The 18830-nt window shown below is 35.6% G+C and overlaps 1 protein-coding gene across 2 annotated transcripts in view; it reads right to left on the bottom strand.

Moving 5' to 3' along the window:
• Window positions 1-6793: 6793 nt before the first annotated feature.
• Window positions 6794-18830, bottom strand: part of LOC127672032 (coiled-coil domain-containing protein 7-like) — a 75782-nt gene continuing 63745 nt past the window's right edge. For both annotated transcript variants that reach the window (XM_052167210.1, XM_052167211.1), the window contains 3 exons: window positions 16322-16376; window positions 9656-9841; window positions 6794-6835 (listed from right to left, as the gene is read on the bottom strand). In XM_052167210.1, coding sequence (XP_052023170.1) covers window positions 6794-6835; window positions 9656-9841; window positions 16322-16376 — 283 coding nt within the window. The remainder of the gene's footprint in view (window positions 6836-9655; window positions 9842-16321; window positions 16377-18830) is intronic.

The raw sequence follows: 18830 nt of genomic DNA, 5'->3' as shown, positions 1-18830 counted from the left end.
CACCCTTTCTACTATTAATGTTTGCATACTGGTGTAAGAAGAGAATGTGATATTCCTAAGGATTGACTTGGAGCCATCACTTGATTTAAGCAGGCAAATCATACACATTCTGATGTAAAGCTCATTTATAAGCATTTTCTCACACTCTGGCATTGCCCCCTTCTCATCTCCTGTACTCATTCTTAAATGACTACTGGATAGAACTAAGGAATGTGTGGTAAAAAGGTCAAGAGAGAAAAAACTGCTAAATGGATACAATCGGTGGTAGATTTCAGCTGACATCACATCTGAGATGCAGCGACAGAAATATTTTCAAAGCCTTTCAGTGATCAATGAAGGAGGAGTTTAAAAGGTTGTGGGAAGTAGTGTAGACTCATAAAGACAATGACAATAAAAATATGATGAGAGTGATGTGCATTTGCCCCATTTCTGTGTAGTTTATGTCTTATCAACTTGGATCATTCACCATGAACCTCTTTCTAGTCATCACCATACTGATACATCAAACAATGCAGCAGTATAAACTGGGGCACCTGCTGTAATAATGTTCATAAAGCCCAGGAGAGCATTCCCTATTACTTATATAATGCTGTTAAGGATAAATCACTTTCTGACTGACACTCATGTTAATCATCCATGTCTTGGCACTATAACATTTTCACACTGATGTTACCAGATGTATGATTGTCAATATAGACACACCATCAACAAAGATTCTTACATGAACCACTTAGGCAAAAGAGAAAACTTCCTTGCTTTCTTTTTCCCAATATCCTTTTTAGGATAACTTTGCTTAACTCCATTTCCATACTTTCAAAACACATTCCAGCCACAACTCTTCTCTTTAGGGCAAAAAAAAAATCTCTCACAATTGTTATTGTACATGGAACATAAAACCATGCGATAATTTTTAATTATCAATGCAAGTGTAGATGACTGAGCTTGGTACTATCTATTGTGGTACAAGATATGGAATACAATCATATATATGAAAAGTATCTAAGCTTCAATGTGTATAATACATTAAAATCTAAGATCTGAAAATGAAATGTATGGAAAATTTCAAAACTGTAAATGTAAAACTCAATAGGCATCATAAACATTGTTTGTGTTATACACATGTGTGTATATTATATATATATATATATATATATATATATATATATATAATGCCTACCTGCTTTGAAACAGGGTCTTTAGGGGTCAAAATCTCAAAACTTAGGCTAAGATAGCTGGTCAGAAATCTCCAGGAACCAGTGTATTTTGCCTCTCCAGTGTTAAAATTATAAGTGTACACCACCACTCCCTGTTTCTGTATCCATGATTCTGGGAACCAAATTCAGGTATTCCTATTTGCAAGACAGGCACTTTACCAACTGAAATAGTTCCCTAGACCTACCACAAATTTTTTAATAGCTTAAATATTTGTCATTGGTCAAAACCTTCAGAATAACATATTATAGGTCCTTCTATTAAAGAGCTCAAAAAATATAATAGTCTACATTACTATAAGATTGTAAAAGCCAAAGTTTAAAATACTTGAAATAATTAACATAGAAAAATATGAGTGGCAGACCACTAAGAAAATCTTATTTGTAATAATTCACACAGGGATAATATTGACTACGCACCTAGCTTCAAAATTGTTGGCAACACTAAAAATAGAATTTGAACTATAGGGAAAATATGTGAAACTATCTAACCTTACATAACCCAAACCATTCTAATAGGAAAACTACCCTTTGACAGGAATCATGACTAGGATTCCTCTCCAGTGGCCTTTCTTCCCTAGTTTATAGCTTGGTCAAAACAATGTCTTCTGTGAATGCCTACAAAATTGGACTGTGAGTGCCTTCTGCATGCCTCTTTCCCAACAAATATCTATCTCTCTTACCAGGAATTACTTATTTTTATTGTGAAATTATAAATTACTATGTGGACAGGCTCCTACTCCTCCAGCACTTTGCATTGTCCCTGCTCCTAGTATAAATACACACTATATAGTTATATGAGAGACTAGTATATTTCATGTTACTACTTTGCATAAGATTTTAAATGAAACTTACTATATGGAGGGGTGGTACATGATACATCTAGCTATTACTGCTTTTCAAAATAGAAGTTTTATGACACTCCAAAGATGGAAAATGACACATATGAAGCATTACCCCAGACAAATCAACACTGAGTCACTGTGGCGCATATCTCAGTGATTATGTTGTATATAGTATCAAAAGTTCCAAGAAGATCACATTACTTGGACAAAGCAGAATCAAAAATCATATAGCCACAGAGATGTGAGACAGAATAAACTGAGGGGTAATAAAATGTTCCCAGAAATAAAAAGATTTTCCTAGAAACATTGAAGCTGAAGGCTTGATACAAAAAAAAAAAATCAGAAATGATGTATTCATTAGTTGATTTCCAATTCCCAAGCCCAGGAGGCTGCCAAAGATGGCGGAGGGGCAGGTTCTAGTATTGGATGACTGGGGACATCTCCTGGGCCGCCTGGGCACTTGGAAGTGGTAGGGACCTCGAGAGGGGTTGGTATTTGTCCGCTTTCGGAGGAAGGCCAGATACTTCAACTTGTTTCTGTAGAAATTTCCAGAAATGTTGATGCCCTTACAGTGTACAACCACCACCTTCCAGCCCAGCACCCAAGTTGTAGACTATTATATGATGCAAAGGCCCTTCACTGCAAAGACCCTTCATTGTGGTTGAACTTCAAAGCAACTGGGATCTGGGTGTAAGGGGAGTTACTAAATGAGTTTCACTTTTCCTCTTGCTTTTGTCCTTACTACCAAGTGACTACAACATATTTTCATTTAAAAGATAGACATTATCCTTGCAAAAGGATATTCATGAGAGTCTCTCCTAAATCACTCCAGGAAATGGAGTGCCTAGCTTATCTCCATGGAGTATTAGCTGATGTGTTTGTCAGGTGTGCACATGCCTGACTCCAAGAAATGGCTGAAGAATATGCTAAGGGAAACAACAAATATGCTTTTATTCCAGATAGGAGCAGACACTCAAAGTAGCTCTCTGTTGCTAGCCAAGGATATGAGAGTTGACTTTGTAGTTTTCATATTGGATGGCCACTCTCACCCAACCCACTTGGTGACCTTGCTGATTGTTATCTTCTGTTCTATTGGTCAATACTTTAGAAACTAGATTATTCAAGACCAGGTCATAGTCAGAGACAATGGAGAGATTTATGATAATGAGACTCTAGAACAATGGGAAGACACAGCAGAGACAACTCTTCATCTCTGGTTGGCATGGATGGCTCTCTTACTTTCCCTTTTGTCTGGGAAGAGATGGTTTCCCAAGAGTGCTCAGTGGGAATCATGAGTACACTGTTCTGCCTCATCTGAATTTTCATAACAAGGCCATTTCCATTACCAGAAGGCTCTCCCCTGTATGTGGTTGATTTAAGTATTCACTATTCTCTTCCAATTCCCCTATCATTTAGTAAAAAGGAATGTGAAGAGAGGTCCCTCTCTGGAACACTTTCAATGGTGAATCCATTGTGTGTTCATCCATTTTATGAGCGTTTCTCCATAGAATAATCACTTCCTTGAGAATATTTTTTATCTCTGTTGCTTCTTATAATTGTTTCTTCTAGAAAACCTACCATATGTATGTCACTAATAATAGATCTCTGATAAGGGCAGTGTAAAGGGCAACAGTGAACTGAGTGAATTAGGAAATATCCTCTGGCATTCATAATGTTAACATAAGATTTCACTTACAGAAGAAAATCCTGATAAAATTGAGAGAAACAAATTTTAACAGCTTATTTCATAATTAGATCTAAATTATCCTTCTATGTTGGTTCCCCAGCTGGTGGCTGGTTTGGGAGGATGTGGAAGCTTTGAGACATGAGGACTGACGAAGAAATGGATCACTGTAATACACTCTCTGGGTTCTTCTTCCCTTGGGTTGCTTCTTGTGTTTGATAATAGTGATGAGAATAATACAGATAAGAATTTTATTATTTTCACTTTCTATTCTATTCTAGAGTCATCACATGTTTTACCTATTTTGTTTTTCATCCCCTCTCCTGTTCAAATATGGGCATAAGAAAAGGTATTCTATCTGGCTTTGCCATGCATGAATTTCATAAGCATAGAATATTCAACATTTGAGAGTAACAAAAAATAAATATTGCATGAATGATAAATTAATGAAGTAAACTTAGCAGCTAATAATTTATGAAGAAAAACACCACCGTGGAGAACTTTTCCCTTTTTTGGCATTTTGTGACTTAAATAATCTTATGTAGTATTTGGGAGCAGAAGTTTCCATGAAAATATTCATAATGATGAAGGTTGAATGTATAACTCTTAAAAGTGAAACATCGAGAAATAGTTTACATTTTCATATCTTAAACATGTGAATCTCACTGTAAAACATTTTAGAAAAAATATCAATGCATGTATGTGAGACAACAAACTATTAAAATCTGTTGTCTGATCAAATATTTGTCACTAACTCATTCTCAAAGCCAAAATAAAGTGCTAATTATGCCAAAAGAAGAACATTTTTCTTTATTGCAAAGCAATGTCCTATATCTGCTGAGATGGAATATCCTTCTGTCCCATCGACTCTCAGAAGGTCTAGGATCTTTCAAAGTACTTCACAAATTCTCTTTCAATTTAAGTAGTAACCCGAAATGAAGGTTGGTGAATAATACTGTGTGCTATGTGCTTAAAAGTTTGAATTTTAAACGTATTTAACAATATTTAACAATATTTAAAATACAGCTGTTATTGGGCAAAACATGTTTCTGAGCTTTTCCTTGTGGACCTTATGCAGAATCTCATGAAGACCTCAAGATCTATCCATATGGAAACATCTTTTATAATATTGCCCAGTGAAGGCCAACTCCATTCCCTCTGAAATTAAATACCATATAATTCTCAGTCTAGCCAAAGATGATTCATCCTCTCTGATGTGCCACACCACACTCAACTTCTTTTGCATATATATTATTTGCCTTTTTCTACTTCTCATGCAGCAAGGACAATAGCTATGTATTTATTAGCCTTTTATATACCTTGCAGCCCAACAGAGTTTTGGCATGACATAGATAATTTCTACATCCAAAACAAACTGAATAGAAATTAATTACAATAATCTGGGAATCATACAATGGGTTGGGTTCTTTCCTGATAATATGCTCCATATTACCTATCAGCCCCAGTGATCTCTTGTTTCATTCACTTGTCTCGATTACAAGTTTCAAATCTGATTCACTGATAAAAGTGAGAGTGTAACATCTCCCGAGAAATTATTTAAAGGCATAAAAGCAGGTGAGTAAGTTTTGCTTTTTCAAGTAAATTTAATTACTTTAAACAGGATCCCACTCTGTAACCCAGGATGGCTTGGAACTCCCTACACTGAGCAGCCTAACCTTGAGAACACAGAGTTCCTCAGGCCTCTTACTTCTGAAAGCTGGGATTAAAGGCATGGAGAATTGTGTCCAGCCTGAGACTGCTTTACTAATGCCTTCACTGAGACTAGAAAGCTGCTATATGATTTTTTTTATTGGTTATTCTCTTTATTTACATTTTAAATGTTTTCCCCTCAGAAACCCCCTATCTCATTAGGTCCCCTAAAGTCAATGTCTCTATTTTCCAAGATGTGGTTTACCAAGGTAGCCAATGGGTTCATTAGCAGTAATTCAAGGCTCAATACTAAAACAATATTAAATATTAAATATTTTTAGGTGACAGATGCAGACAGTGTGGCATTTCAAAAGCCTACAGTCTATCATGTTTCTTTAGAGAAATCATAGAACTATGGTGCACTCACCACAATCTAAGCATGAGTATGACAATACACTGCTTTATTTCTCTTTCCACACAGTTCTTAAGCTGAGCAGGATTCCACAAGGGGTTTAATTATCAATACTTTTTCTTATGACCTTACAATGTTATAATGCTGACTATGCATTTTTAAATGTAAAAGAACAAATTAGAAGTCCTTCTCACAGTAAGATAACAAGGAAAAATGATGAGTAATGTCTAATGATCTCTGCAATAGAAAATTACACACTTGAAAAATATATGTGTGTACAAACATTAAAATCAAGGCTAAATCCTCGCTAATTGACCTGGGCCAGTGATCTAGAAAATCTACAGTAGTAATGCAACATAGAAGAATACACAATCAGGTATTCTCTTCTAATTCTTGCAAGGTAATCAAAGTAAATATTTTATGTGTGAAGCTTTGTATAATTAAGGGGGAAATGCAGACAGTTTATTTTGACTCAGTAATATAGCACCCTAACTCCTCTGAAAGAATCTATTGCCTTAGAAGCACTGTTCCCTAACTGAGTAGGATTGGTAATAATCACAGTATGATCTTCAAAGAGACTCAAGAAGGAAAACTATAACATTCATTTGGGTGAATCAAGCAACTCAACTAGTTTCATGTTCCCATATGTACCAAGATGTAAATGGCTGGGACAACAAAAGACAGAATCTTGAGTTGTTTTTAGATCTAGGTCCTGCATTTTGGTAACTAAATAAAAATAAGTCAGCTATCACTTCAGAAGTCTAATAATACTTTAAATCTAACTCTTAATTTAAAGCTATTTTAAACTTTCGAGTTTTTAATTCCCCCTAGTTTCCAATTTTTTGACATCTAAAGTTTCAAACATTTTGTATTAAAAGTGAGTTGTCCAAGAGCACGAGAGCAAGTGATGATACAAAGAGTCGGTTTGCTATTTTTTCCCTTAGGTATGTAACTAGTAAACTGTGAAAACACAGAACAAATAAAAACTGTTTTACCTTTCACCAACTGACCTTTTACTTCGATCAGATGAGATCTGTAATGAGATAAAATAGCAAATACATAGACAATGTTGAAAATGAGTCACATAAAATATATTCAAGGTAATTTTCCTGCCCATCCCACTTTATTGTTATTGAGATGGGTTCTCAACTCTAAAGCCTTGGCCAGCCTGAAGCTTAGGTAGACCAAACTTGTCTTGAATTCATAGAGATCTGTCTGCCTTGACCCCTCAAGTGATAGGATTAAAGGCATGCATCATTCCAGGCCATCAAAAGGGTTTTCTTAATATGACAGTCATATAAGACAAATATATTACAAAGGCTGAGAAATTATATTTTGGCATAGGTCGAGATTAAAGAATAGCTGGTACTGAAATTGTATTTCTTAATTAAAAGTCTACAGGGTTTTAAAATATAATTTTAGTAGATCAAAATTATTTTAAAAGTATCTATAACTATATTATTTTAAATACACTTGCTATAGTTTATTATGCTAATGTACCAACATTGGTGTTTTAAAAATGTAATTTAAAATATATATTAAGAATGCATACTGGAAAATTTAGTGAGGTATCTGATCAAACTGAAACCTGTGCCCAACAAGTATGTTTTTATTAATATACACAATCTTTTCAATAGTAATAGTATGTTTCTGTAACATAGATGTTGACACAGTGTCACTTCAGGCCTGAACATCACCTAACTTTGCTTCTTTCATATGAACATTCTTTAACCACCTACAGCAAGACTTTTGGCAGTTCACCAAAATGGTTTCCTTTCTTTCCTAGATACTTTGCCAGTCTGCATCTCTAATCTTCCTTCAAGTTAAATGTGGCAAATGCAAAGTTCCTCAGGTCAGTCCTGTGTGCTGAGGCTGAATGTGGTGCCAGAAGCAACTTGTACAATGGTAAAGATTCTATATGCCTGGACACATTAATGATAGCAGATAACTCTCTCCAACAGATACTGACCCTGGTCTACTCTCAGTGTTGAATTTGTATGGTAGAGCCAGTTCACATTTTCTGTTTGTTGCAGGAGTAGCTGAGCACTAATATGTCAAAAAAGATTTCATACAACCATCCAGAGAACTATGGCTGAGCTAAAAGGACCAGCAAAACCACGCAGTACAGTGTTGCACAGTGCTAACAAATTACATATGTTAAGTTGTTCCTGAACATCATGTCATTTTATACTCACTCATTTTTTAAAGTGTTATCATATCCCATTAATTAAGGATTGGCAGATATTTGTGTCTAGTCATTGGCAGAAATAATAGCAATACTGGCCCCTTACTTAATTTAAGCAATATTGCAAGCCAGCTGCTCTTTTTGCCATCAATTAATGAGATCACCCAATAGTTTTTATATAAAGCAGAAGCTAGCATTCGGTAGTAGAGATGCCATATTTTTCCTTTATTGCTGTTTGGTTTTACATTTTTTATCTCCTGGCACAGAGACACCTATGTGAAATCAAGATTCAAGAATTGATGTCCCAGATCAGACACAAAATTTAACCTGGATAGTAACAGTGTTACAGCCAGCTGAGAGTACTAGAATACCAAGAGAGTGACTTTAACAGAAACAGGAATAACTTTCTTTACCATATACAAAAACTACCTTTTAACTATGGGCTTAACAAAGAATAATTTACCTGTTTTAGCAATTCATCATTTGTTTTCTACAAAATTACAGACTTACCCTTACCTAAAATCTTAATTTTTCATGACTCTTCCTTTTGAGTATTGTAAGCTAAACTGATAAATTTATTAGGCTTCCAAATCTCACTGACTCTGTTTTCAGCATGCAGCCTCTCAATTGATGAGCATGCTCTCAGCCTGGTATTCATGCCAGTGATTTTGCCTTCTCGTGTATGGTCTTGCCATAGCCAACAATTCATTAGAAAATGAAGCTTTTCCAATGCAGAGGATATGGTTAGATTGAGGACATGTCAACTCGAAGATCAAGCATGTCCTATATTTGTGTGTCTCATATCTCTCTGACTTTGTAGCTTCATTGTTGTTTTTCCAGCTGTTGTAAGGTTGGGAAGAAAGACTTTTATAGACAGCCTTCTATGACATTTTCCTGGTACTGTTACAACTTTCAGGTGGTTGCACTCCTGTATCCTAGTCTATAAATTAAGATAATCATGTATGCTGTCTGGGCCATGAAGTTCCTTGGGAATTTATTATACAGCTAACAATATCTAAATGAAATTGTATATTTAATTCTTTATCTCTTTTTTTTTTACTAGAAAAATTTTAGAAAATATGGGGAAAATGTGTACAAGGAACAAACAAGGAAGGGCCTGAACATGGTAGAATACGTAGTACTTTCCACTGACTTACAGAAAACCTGTGTGACTACAGTGGAAGGTACACTTTAGTATACAATATGAATATCATCGTGAGTATGCACAAAGACCTGGGGGCTAATCAAAGAAGAGGTCCAGATCCTGGGAAAGGATCAGACCAAACAAACCCAGCAAAAAGTTTAAGAAGGTATTTTTGGGTTAGGGAGGAATAAAGCTTCTGAATCCACAGTGCTACAGGAACAAAATAAAATATTCTTTAGGATTCTTCTCTAAAATTTTGCATTTGTATTGAATTTTATCCATTTTAAGCAGACTATCTTTAGTTTTTTAAAACTATTTTCTTCCTGTTCTCAAAAATATACTTAAATTATTACCCAAAATTGTTGTTATAATTGTTAATTAAAATGACAATTAATTCATACATCTAAAAGGTAAAAATTAAAACTCCAAATAAATAAAAAGTAATTTATGCAAATAAAGTAAGAAAGATATGAAAAAATTACTGTGAATCATATACTGACTGTTTTGGTAAGATTCTTCCTCACCTGATCCTTCTTTTGTCCACTCAACTGTGTGTCACTCTTCTTTGGTAAGGAATCTTTTGACTCTTCACCCTTAACCTTTGATTTACTGTGAGCCCGATCCAATTTTGTTTTACTCTGCTCTTCTTTAAATGTCTCCATCTTTTGATGTAGGACGAAGTCGAGTTGAGTCTTATTTCTTTCAGCTTCCTGATTGTGAGAAATCAGTTTGTCAGGTTTAAATAACATCTTCCTCTGATAGAACATACTTCAGGAATCTGTACACACTGACACCTACATTCTCTCTAACTAACCTGACAGAGTTAAATTAAACCATCTAATATAACTCAACAGCTTTACTGTTAGAATTAATAAAATTATTTGCATGTTGGAAAAAAAGAATTAAAAATTCTCCCATTTTTATATTATTGAAACAAAACCCAGGTATTTTCCCAAGTTACCATCGTCAAGGCCATGATGAGCAATAGCACCCTAAAAAGATTTCTAAGGGGCTGTTTGCAACACAAAGCATCAGAATTTGTTCTACAAAAAAAACTTGAAAAAGAAAATTCATACCAATAAAACAAACAAAAATCCCTCATCACATAGAAAAGTCAATTAATATTTATATCAATTCTATGGTATGTTTATGAATATACATTTAATGGTACATATACTATATTATGCTATACACATATGGTCTTTTTATTCAAAATGAAATATTTTTATAGCAAAAATATATAGTCACAAAAATAGGTATCTGAATTATTTAGTAAAATGGCATTTTCAATTTTTCAAATTTTTTACCAGTGAACATTTTGGTCATTTCAAACCTTTAACTATTAAAATTAATACTTAACCTTAATTGAAGGTTTTTGTACAGTTTTTTTCTTTAGGATAAACTTTTATTAGTAAACTTGATAAATGAAATGGTTACATTTCCCCAAGACTTTCACTGAATATTTCCTTCCAAAAAAGTTAACAATTCATGCTGATATCATAGAAATAAGGAAAAGATTGTACACTTTGGCATATACCCACAAGTATCTGTTTCTTAACTTTTAACAAAATTGTAGGTAACAAGCATTATTTTTAAAGTGAAATTTAATGATCAATGTTCTATTGAGCATGTTTGTTTTTCAATCGTGATTTTCTTATTTGGGTTTCTTGTGCTTCTCAAGGAAGTTTATGAAATATCTTCATAAAAATATTTGATACTATCTATATTGTATACATGTGCCTGGGCAAGATTCCCATTTTTATGATGTTCAATTCCAGAGCATGCTCTTCCTGAGCCATGCAGAGCAACTAATATTTGTGATAGAAAATCTAGGCCCTTATAACTTACAAACCAGAGATCAAGGTTGGGCACAACTCAAACCATAATTTACAACTTCAAATTTGTAAATTTAGGGGATGCTGGAGATATTTCTAACTAGTTTGGAGCACTGAATGCCCTTCCCAAAGACTCAGAATTTACATTTACAAAATCTACATGGTAGCTCACAACTGACATGACTCCAGCTCTAAGGGATCTAGAGTGATTTTTTAGCCTCTGAGGGCATTGCACGCACATGACACACAGACAAAACAACCATACCCTTAAAGTAAATAAAATAAAATAATAAAATGAAATGAAATAAAATAAAATAAAAAAGATGTAAACTTAGCAAACTCAAACTCATCTTTTGGATAATAATCTTCAGAAAGGTTTGCTTTACCAGGATGCCTGCCTGCTCTTTTCACAATGTGATATTTAGTTTTTGTCTTTTTGACAGAAACTAGAATCACCTGGGGAAAGAGAGCCTCAACTGAAGAAATGCCTTCATCAAATTGGCCTGTGGGCATTCCTGTGGGCATTTTCTGGATCAATGGTTAATAGAGTAGGCTTCAGCCCATTGTGGGTAGTGCCACCCATAGGTAGGAGGTCCAAGGAAGCTAGCTGAGCAAAAGCAGCAAGCAAGAGAGTAAGCAGTTCCCTCCCTGGCTCCTGCCTTTATCCCTGCTTGAGTTCCTGTCCTGACTTCCCTCAGTGATCAGGACATGTAAGCCAAATAAACCTTTTCCTTCCCAGGCTGCTTTGGCCAGTGTTTTATAGCAGCAACAGAAAGCAACACTGACATGATGATCTTGTCATCACATTCACAGCTATGCTGGGATGCATGCAACCCACACTGGTCACTCTATGGCTAGACAATAACATATCACTCGATTATCATTTATGTTCATTTTTAACTCTGGTACTTTAAAACAATCCGTACTGTATTAGCCTATTTTTCCATAAATGCTTACTCAGTGTGACTATTTTATTCTTCTATAAGAAATTTTAGTACTAAAAGTTGTTAAATACTATATTATCATATTAATTTAGTGCATCCCTGCTTTACATTCAGCACCAGAAGTGGAAATGCTTTTTATCACTGAAACCTTACAGTATTCATTCATGTTGGATGAGGATAACTGCATGAATTGTTCTTCTTTTACACAACCAAGGTTCTTGTCTCTTGCATCTTATAGTAGTTTTCTTATGCTCAAAAATAATTGCATTTGCATTTATGAGCTGATAATACAGAACTTTGAAATCAGAAAAATTGTCTTTTGTCACTCTTCATCTATGACCCTTTCAAAAAAAAAACCTACCTGTACTTTTGTTAAATGTTATCCTACATCATTCTCATTTTTTTGCATTACATATCCTGAATAATGTAATTGAATAAACATCTTGGACAAAAAAAACCTATTGCTTTTCTATTTACTGTTTTATTCTAAAACCCAGACTCTGTGTTCACAGCTTCTTCTTAAAAATATATAATTAGTGAATCATCTTATTTTTTTTAAAAAGTTATATAGACTGTAAGTACTTATAGTTTTCTGTGTTCATTTATGAAATGTTTATATCTCATTTTAATTTTTGTTTGGCTAGAATTTGAGAAAGAGCAGAAACATTCAACATACTCATTGTATTAAATTTAATGGGAAGGACAAGAGCCAATTCTCTCTTCCTCTCTTCTTTTCTTTCCTTCCTTCTTACCCATGTACATGGGCACCTGATTTGTATATGTGCACATCTGAGTGCAGTTGCTTGTGGAATCCAGTAGTGTGTTAGACCCCCTGGAGCTGAGGATAAAGGCTGTTGTAAGCCATCTAGCAAGGGCTGGGAACCAAGCTCGAGTATTTTGCAAGAACAGTATGTACTCTTTGTTTGTGTTGCGGGGGGGCGGGGGGGGAAACACTCAAAAAGGTGTATTCCTTTTTTATTAAATTATTTATTGCCTCAGATCAGCCACAATACCAGGTACTGAGGCAGGTAGCAAAGGGTGGTGTTGGCCATTGCAGGGACCAAAGTAGCTTACTTTTGATAAATTTTTTTCTTCCTTAAGCCTTTGCTATTCTAAGGCCAAAGCCTCTGGCTTCTGGTAATTAACTCCTATTGATAGGAGCAGGGATTAAGTAAAAAGACTTATTAGTTTCTCTGTGGCTCAAGAGTCCCTGGCTGGACAGGCAAAAGGTTTGAAGCTCATTAATTGTTCATGAGCCAGAGAAAAAAGAAAAGGAAGAAAGGGAGAATTAAAGCACTCACATAAACATGTACACAAACACACACACACATGCACACAAACTTCGATGTGCCCAACCACCTATTTAAGCAACTCCACAAATGTTAATTCTTACTTACATACATACACAAATACCTAGACACACACACACACACGGATATGTGTGAGTGTCTGTGTACGTATGTATTTATATTTGGTAGATGGGGAAAAGTTCTATTATAAAATTACCTCATAAATGAAATTTTATATAAAAGGGGTATTACAGAAGGATGTTAATAGTAAGTACAAAGCAGTGTTTAATTCTAAGTTTGAATTAACAGTTTCACAGGGCCTTGCTTTATCTCTTGGACCTGACATAGAATAAATGTTTTTCCTCGATCACAATTTTGTTTCAAGCCTACTTTCTTATCCTAGTGAAATTGGCCCATGACACATGAAGGTTTACAGAATTCTATATGCAGCTTCATCTATAGGGTGATTGAGATTACTTGTATCAATTTAAGAGTTCTTTCATCAGTTTAAGAACTATGAAATCATTATCAAAAATTGTGAAATCATATATAATCATCTCTATAAGCATTACTATATGAGAGTACACCTTGATGTTGCTCTGCTGGAAATTTGCCCAATAGGGTGGGCAGATGCCCAGGAATCAATATACTGTGTGATAGTGGCAGAAAAGGGCATATCAGAAGCAAGAAGCAATCCTGGGATGAAGTCTCTAAGAACCCTACATCTCAGAGGTCATCCACTGCAGGTCATACAAAACTCTGGGCCATCTCCAGAAAACTCACTTGCAAGCATTAGCCTTTCCTAGATGACTTCTGACAACATATTTACTTCACATTCTGCTAATGACTTCCCCTTTCCCTCTCCCCCAGTCTCTTCCTCTCATCTCCTCTTCCTCCCCTTCCACCCCCCCCATCTTCTTCTATAGAGGTTAGAGAAGGCAGCCCAGTTAGAATAAAGGGATACAACCTCAGTCAATATAGACAGACAACACTCAATCACCGAGCCATCTCTCTTGCCTCTGAGTAGCGCTTTACATCCAAGTAGATTGTGTATCATCACCAGTTTAAAGAGATTGCTTTCTTCATGAAGAAAGACATTTTCATTCTGGATTGCTATTCTAGATATGAAAGAACATCATGGTCTATTACTCTATTTACAGGTATAAATGTCTATGTGCAGCAATGTATTATATATGTATGTGTGTGTGGTGTCGTGTGTGTGTGTGTGTGTGTGTGTGTGTGTGTGTGTGTGTGTGTGTAAACAGATATACTCAGTTGATAAGATCCAAGCATTCATTTAGAAATTCGCAATCTGAATATATAAGATAACTGGGCATTATCTTAGCTTGCTGCTGTATACCCTCACCTCTAAAGCCCATTTTAGTTGTTCCTGAAGGGTTTTCTTCTCTGTTTTCAGGGCTTCTGCTTCTTTCTAGGAGGTAAAGAGAAACAACAATATTTATTCTGGTACTTTTCAGATGTAGTTTTTGTGGTTATTACATGTCTCAAACACACAGATTGCCAGTATGATATCTGAATACAGTTGCAAAGTACTCCTATGCAGTGGTGGATACAACTTCAAGCTATAGCTTCCTGTTGATTTCTCGCACTCAAAATTACCATGAATCTTGTAAATTAGAACTATTTTAAATGAAACAATTCATTACATTTTCTTTAGGTCTGAAATATTTAAGTGGAAATGGTTGAAGTGTTGTTAGAAGAATCTCCATTTTTTTATATCTAATATAGTTTAGGCTTAGCAGAAATAAGTTATACATATAGGAAACCTACAGTATATAATGGTTTGAGATCTATATCTAAAGCCCCAAGTATGGGGCTCCTTGAGGACAATCTGTGCCACATCTAACCCTGTACACTTCACAGAACAGAAGCACCAACACTCATGTATGAACAAGGATAAGTGGCCCATGGAGGAAAAGAAGGTCTAGACAGGATTCCTGATTTCATGGTTTTCAGTTTGGAAGTAAGGCTTACTTGAACCCATGTAAGGTACCCCAAAAGCTTACAAAAAGTCTCTGTCTTACTTACAAGCTCATAACTTACAAGCAAGGGCACTGTCTGGGACAATCTTAACCTGAAAAGGCTCAATTAATATTACACAAAGAAGGAAACAGAAATTAAGGACCCAATAATTTTGTACGAAATATGTCCATCCCTCCCTCTAAGCTGTGAACAACATACACAAAGTAAATAAATGGCTGGATAGGTATATTATTTCCACTTACACACAATCATGTTCATGATATAATAAAAGAAAAAATACTAATCATCAAAGGGACATACTAGATCCTGGAGTATCAAAACCACATTATAATATTCATGAAACAATTATAAAACTAAAAATGGACTTACTATTAAGGCAAAAAAAAAACCAAGAAAGATACCTCAAAACAATCCTGATCTTAAAATTATTATAGAAAACTTAAAGTAGCCATCAGGCAGTGCCACTGAAATCAGGGACCAGACAAGACTGCCCCCTTTCTCCTTATCTTTTCAATATTGTACTTGAGGTACTAGCTCGGGCAATTCGACAACATAAGGAGGTCAAAGGGATACAAATTGGAAAAGAAGAAGTCAAACTATCATTATTTGCAGACGACATGATAGTCTACCTAAGTGACCCAAAAAACTCCACTAGAGAGCTCCTACAGCTGATAAACAACTTCAGCAAAGTGGCAGGTTATAAAATCAACACAAGCAAATCAGTGGCCTTCCTATACTCAAAGGATAAGCAGGCTGAGAAAGAAATTAGGGAAATGACCCCCTTCACAATAGCCACAAAATACATGATTCTTATTGAAATATGAGAGGAAACACTATCTACTAAAATAAAACCAAGTTAACAATGAAGACAAAACACAAATCTCTAATCACCAGTCAGGGATCTTAGTAGGACCTGGAAACTGGAAAAGAAATGTATGGCAAAGAACCAGAAATATAGTTAGGCTTCTGATGGGATTCAGCTACCTCAGAGGACAGCAGAGTTCCAAAAAGGCAGATGACCCATCAAAATGGAGCACTTATGATTCAAATCAGAAGTGGCATGCAAAAGATAATTTTAGTGAATTATTACAGAAATAGACTCATATGATATATCTTACTTGAATTTGAAGCAGTTCCTCAAGTGATTTAAATTCTCTGGTTGGAGATAATTTCCTGTAATTAAAAATATTTTTTTAAAAAATCATGATATTTGAAAACACATCAGTGCTTTGCTTTCCAAAAAACTTCAGACCACTTAAAATCTTAAAAGAAATTCATACTTTTATTACCTTTCATATACACACTCACACATACACACACAAAGAGGGAGAAAGGAAGTAAGGGAGAGAGAGGGGGAAAGGGAGAGGGAGGGAGAGGCAGAGACACAGAGACAGGGTCAGAGAGATTGAGAATAGAGGAAGAGCTCATGACATAGTTTATGCTTGATGGCTAGAAGACAACTTTTTTTTAAAAAAGTAGCAGTATCTTTTATTTCTAAAGAGGCAATTTTTTGCTTTTACCTTGTGTTTGAGGCATTGTCTCTTGTTTCTTCCATTGCACTCTATACATGACCAGTTCCTGTCTCCTATTTCCCCATAATATCGATGGGATTATAGACACTGCATCTGGCTTTTATGTGTTTCATCCAGGGATCAAACTCAAGTTGTCAGGCTTATGTATCAAGCACTTTTATCTGCTAAGACAACTCCTCAGCCTCTCATACATTACTTACTACCACCGTTGCTGCTGCTGCTGTTATTATTACTACATATTACATTGCATACATATTATTTAAAATAGTCATTAGCTCCCTATAGCCTAAGTGATAAACAAATGAATAACTTTTCTCAAGCCAAATTTTCAGTGCTATGATTAAAATGTAAAATGACTGAAGTTTTGAAAGTGTACTATTTATTTTTCTTCCCTGAACATTTTTCTTCTTCAAAGGACAAATTTCTTATCTAATAAAATTCTTTCCAGAAACTAAAGCTCTCTATAAACATTCATGGACTTATTTAAAAACTTTATTTTAAATGACGTACTAAGCAAATTTGAATTATAATAATCAATTTATACTTATATTCATTATTAAAGCCCTTTATAATAATTTATTCACCAAGATGGCTAATGTTTTATAAAACTAAACATTATTAAAGCCTGTAGTAGGAAGAGAATAAATTCTGGAGAACTGACTTAGGGAGTCTGCAAGCTTAGAGCATTAGCTGGTGAGGAAGAGTCAACACAAGTCTTTTCCTGCTATATTTCTTTTAATACTTCAATCTTATTTTTTAAAATTGTTGTATTTATTTATGCTCCAAAGTTGTCCCCATTCCTGGTTCTCATTTCCCAGGTTCTTTACCCCTTCCCCCTTCACTTCACCTGCCTCTGAGAGGGTGCTCCCCGACCTGCCAACCCACTCCCACCTCATCCCCACCAGCATCCTCTTAATTCCACAGAATTAAGTGCATCTTTCCCCACTGAGGTCATACAAGGCAGTCTTCTGCTTTGTATGTGCCTGAGGCCATTAACCAGCCCATGTACGCTCCTTGATTTTTGGCATAGCCTCTTGGAGCTCTGAGATGTCCAGATTAGTTGACACTGTACTTCTTCCTATGGGGTTGCAATTCTGTTCAGCTCCTTCAGTCCTTCCTCTAACTCTTCCATATGGGTCCTTGACATCAGTCCAATAGTTGGCTGTAAGTGTCTGCATTTGGTTCAGTCAGTTGCTGGTAGAGCCTCTCAGAGGACAGCCATGCCCAGGTACCTGTCTGCACGCACAATATGGCTTCAGTTATAGTGTCAGGATTTGATGTGTGCACATGGGATCCCAAGTTGGGCCACTCACTGGATAACCGTTTTTCATTCAGACTTTGCTCCATTTTGTCCCTGAACTTCTTTTAGACAGGAACAATTCTGGGTGAAACCCTGTCTCGAAAAAAAACGAAAAAAAAAAAAAAAAAAAGATAGGTTTTCTGTAACCTTGGCTGTTTTGGAATTAGCTCTGCCTCTGTCTGCCTCTGCCTCCAGAGTGCTGGGATTAAAGGGATTCATATATAGAGAGAGAATGGATGGAGAGAAGAGGACTTATGGGATATATGGGGGGGGGAGACTGGGAAAGGGGAAAGCTTTTGGAATGTAAACAAAGAATATAGAAAAAAAATTTTTTTCAAGACAGGGTTTCTCTGTGTAGCCCTGGCTATCCTGGAACTCATTCTGTAGACCAGGCTGGCCTCGAACTCAGAAATCCACCTGCCTCTGCCTCCCAAGTGCTGGGATTAAAGGTGTGCACCACTACTGCCCAGTAGAATATAGAAAATTTTAAAAAATACAAAAAAAATAACTCTATCCTACATATACAATAAGTCTATACAATAAGTCTCTTAGTCAGAGTTACTATGGATGTGATGAAACACCATGACCAAAGCAACTTGGAAAGGGGAACATGTTTGTCTTATGCTTCCATAAATGTGTTCATCACTGAAGGCAGTCAATTCAGGAACTCAAACAGGGCAGGAACCTGGAAGTTACAAGAGTGGAGGGCAGATACAAAGAGACTGGGAAGAGTGGGACTGGGGTTCATGATATGAAAATCACAAAGAATCAATAAAAGTTAGAGAGAGGGAAGGA

Source organism: Apodemus sylvaticus, chromosome 21 (assembly GCF_947179515.1).
Source record: "Apodemus sylvaticus chromosome 21, mApoSyl1.1, whole genome shotgun sequence".
Taxonomy (NCBI): Eukaryota; Metazoa; Chordata; class Mammalia; order Rodentia; family Muridae; genus Apodemus; species Apodemus sylvaticus.
Note: the sequence above shows the minus strand (reverse complement) of the source record. Positions and strands in the feature narration are given on the sequence as shown.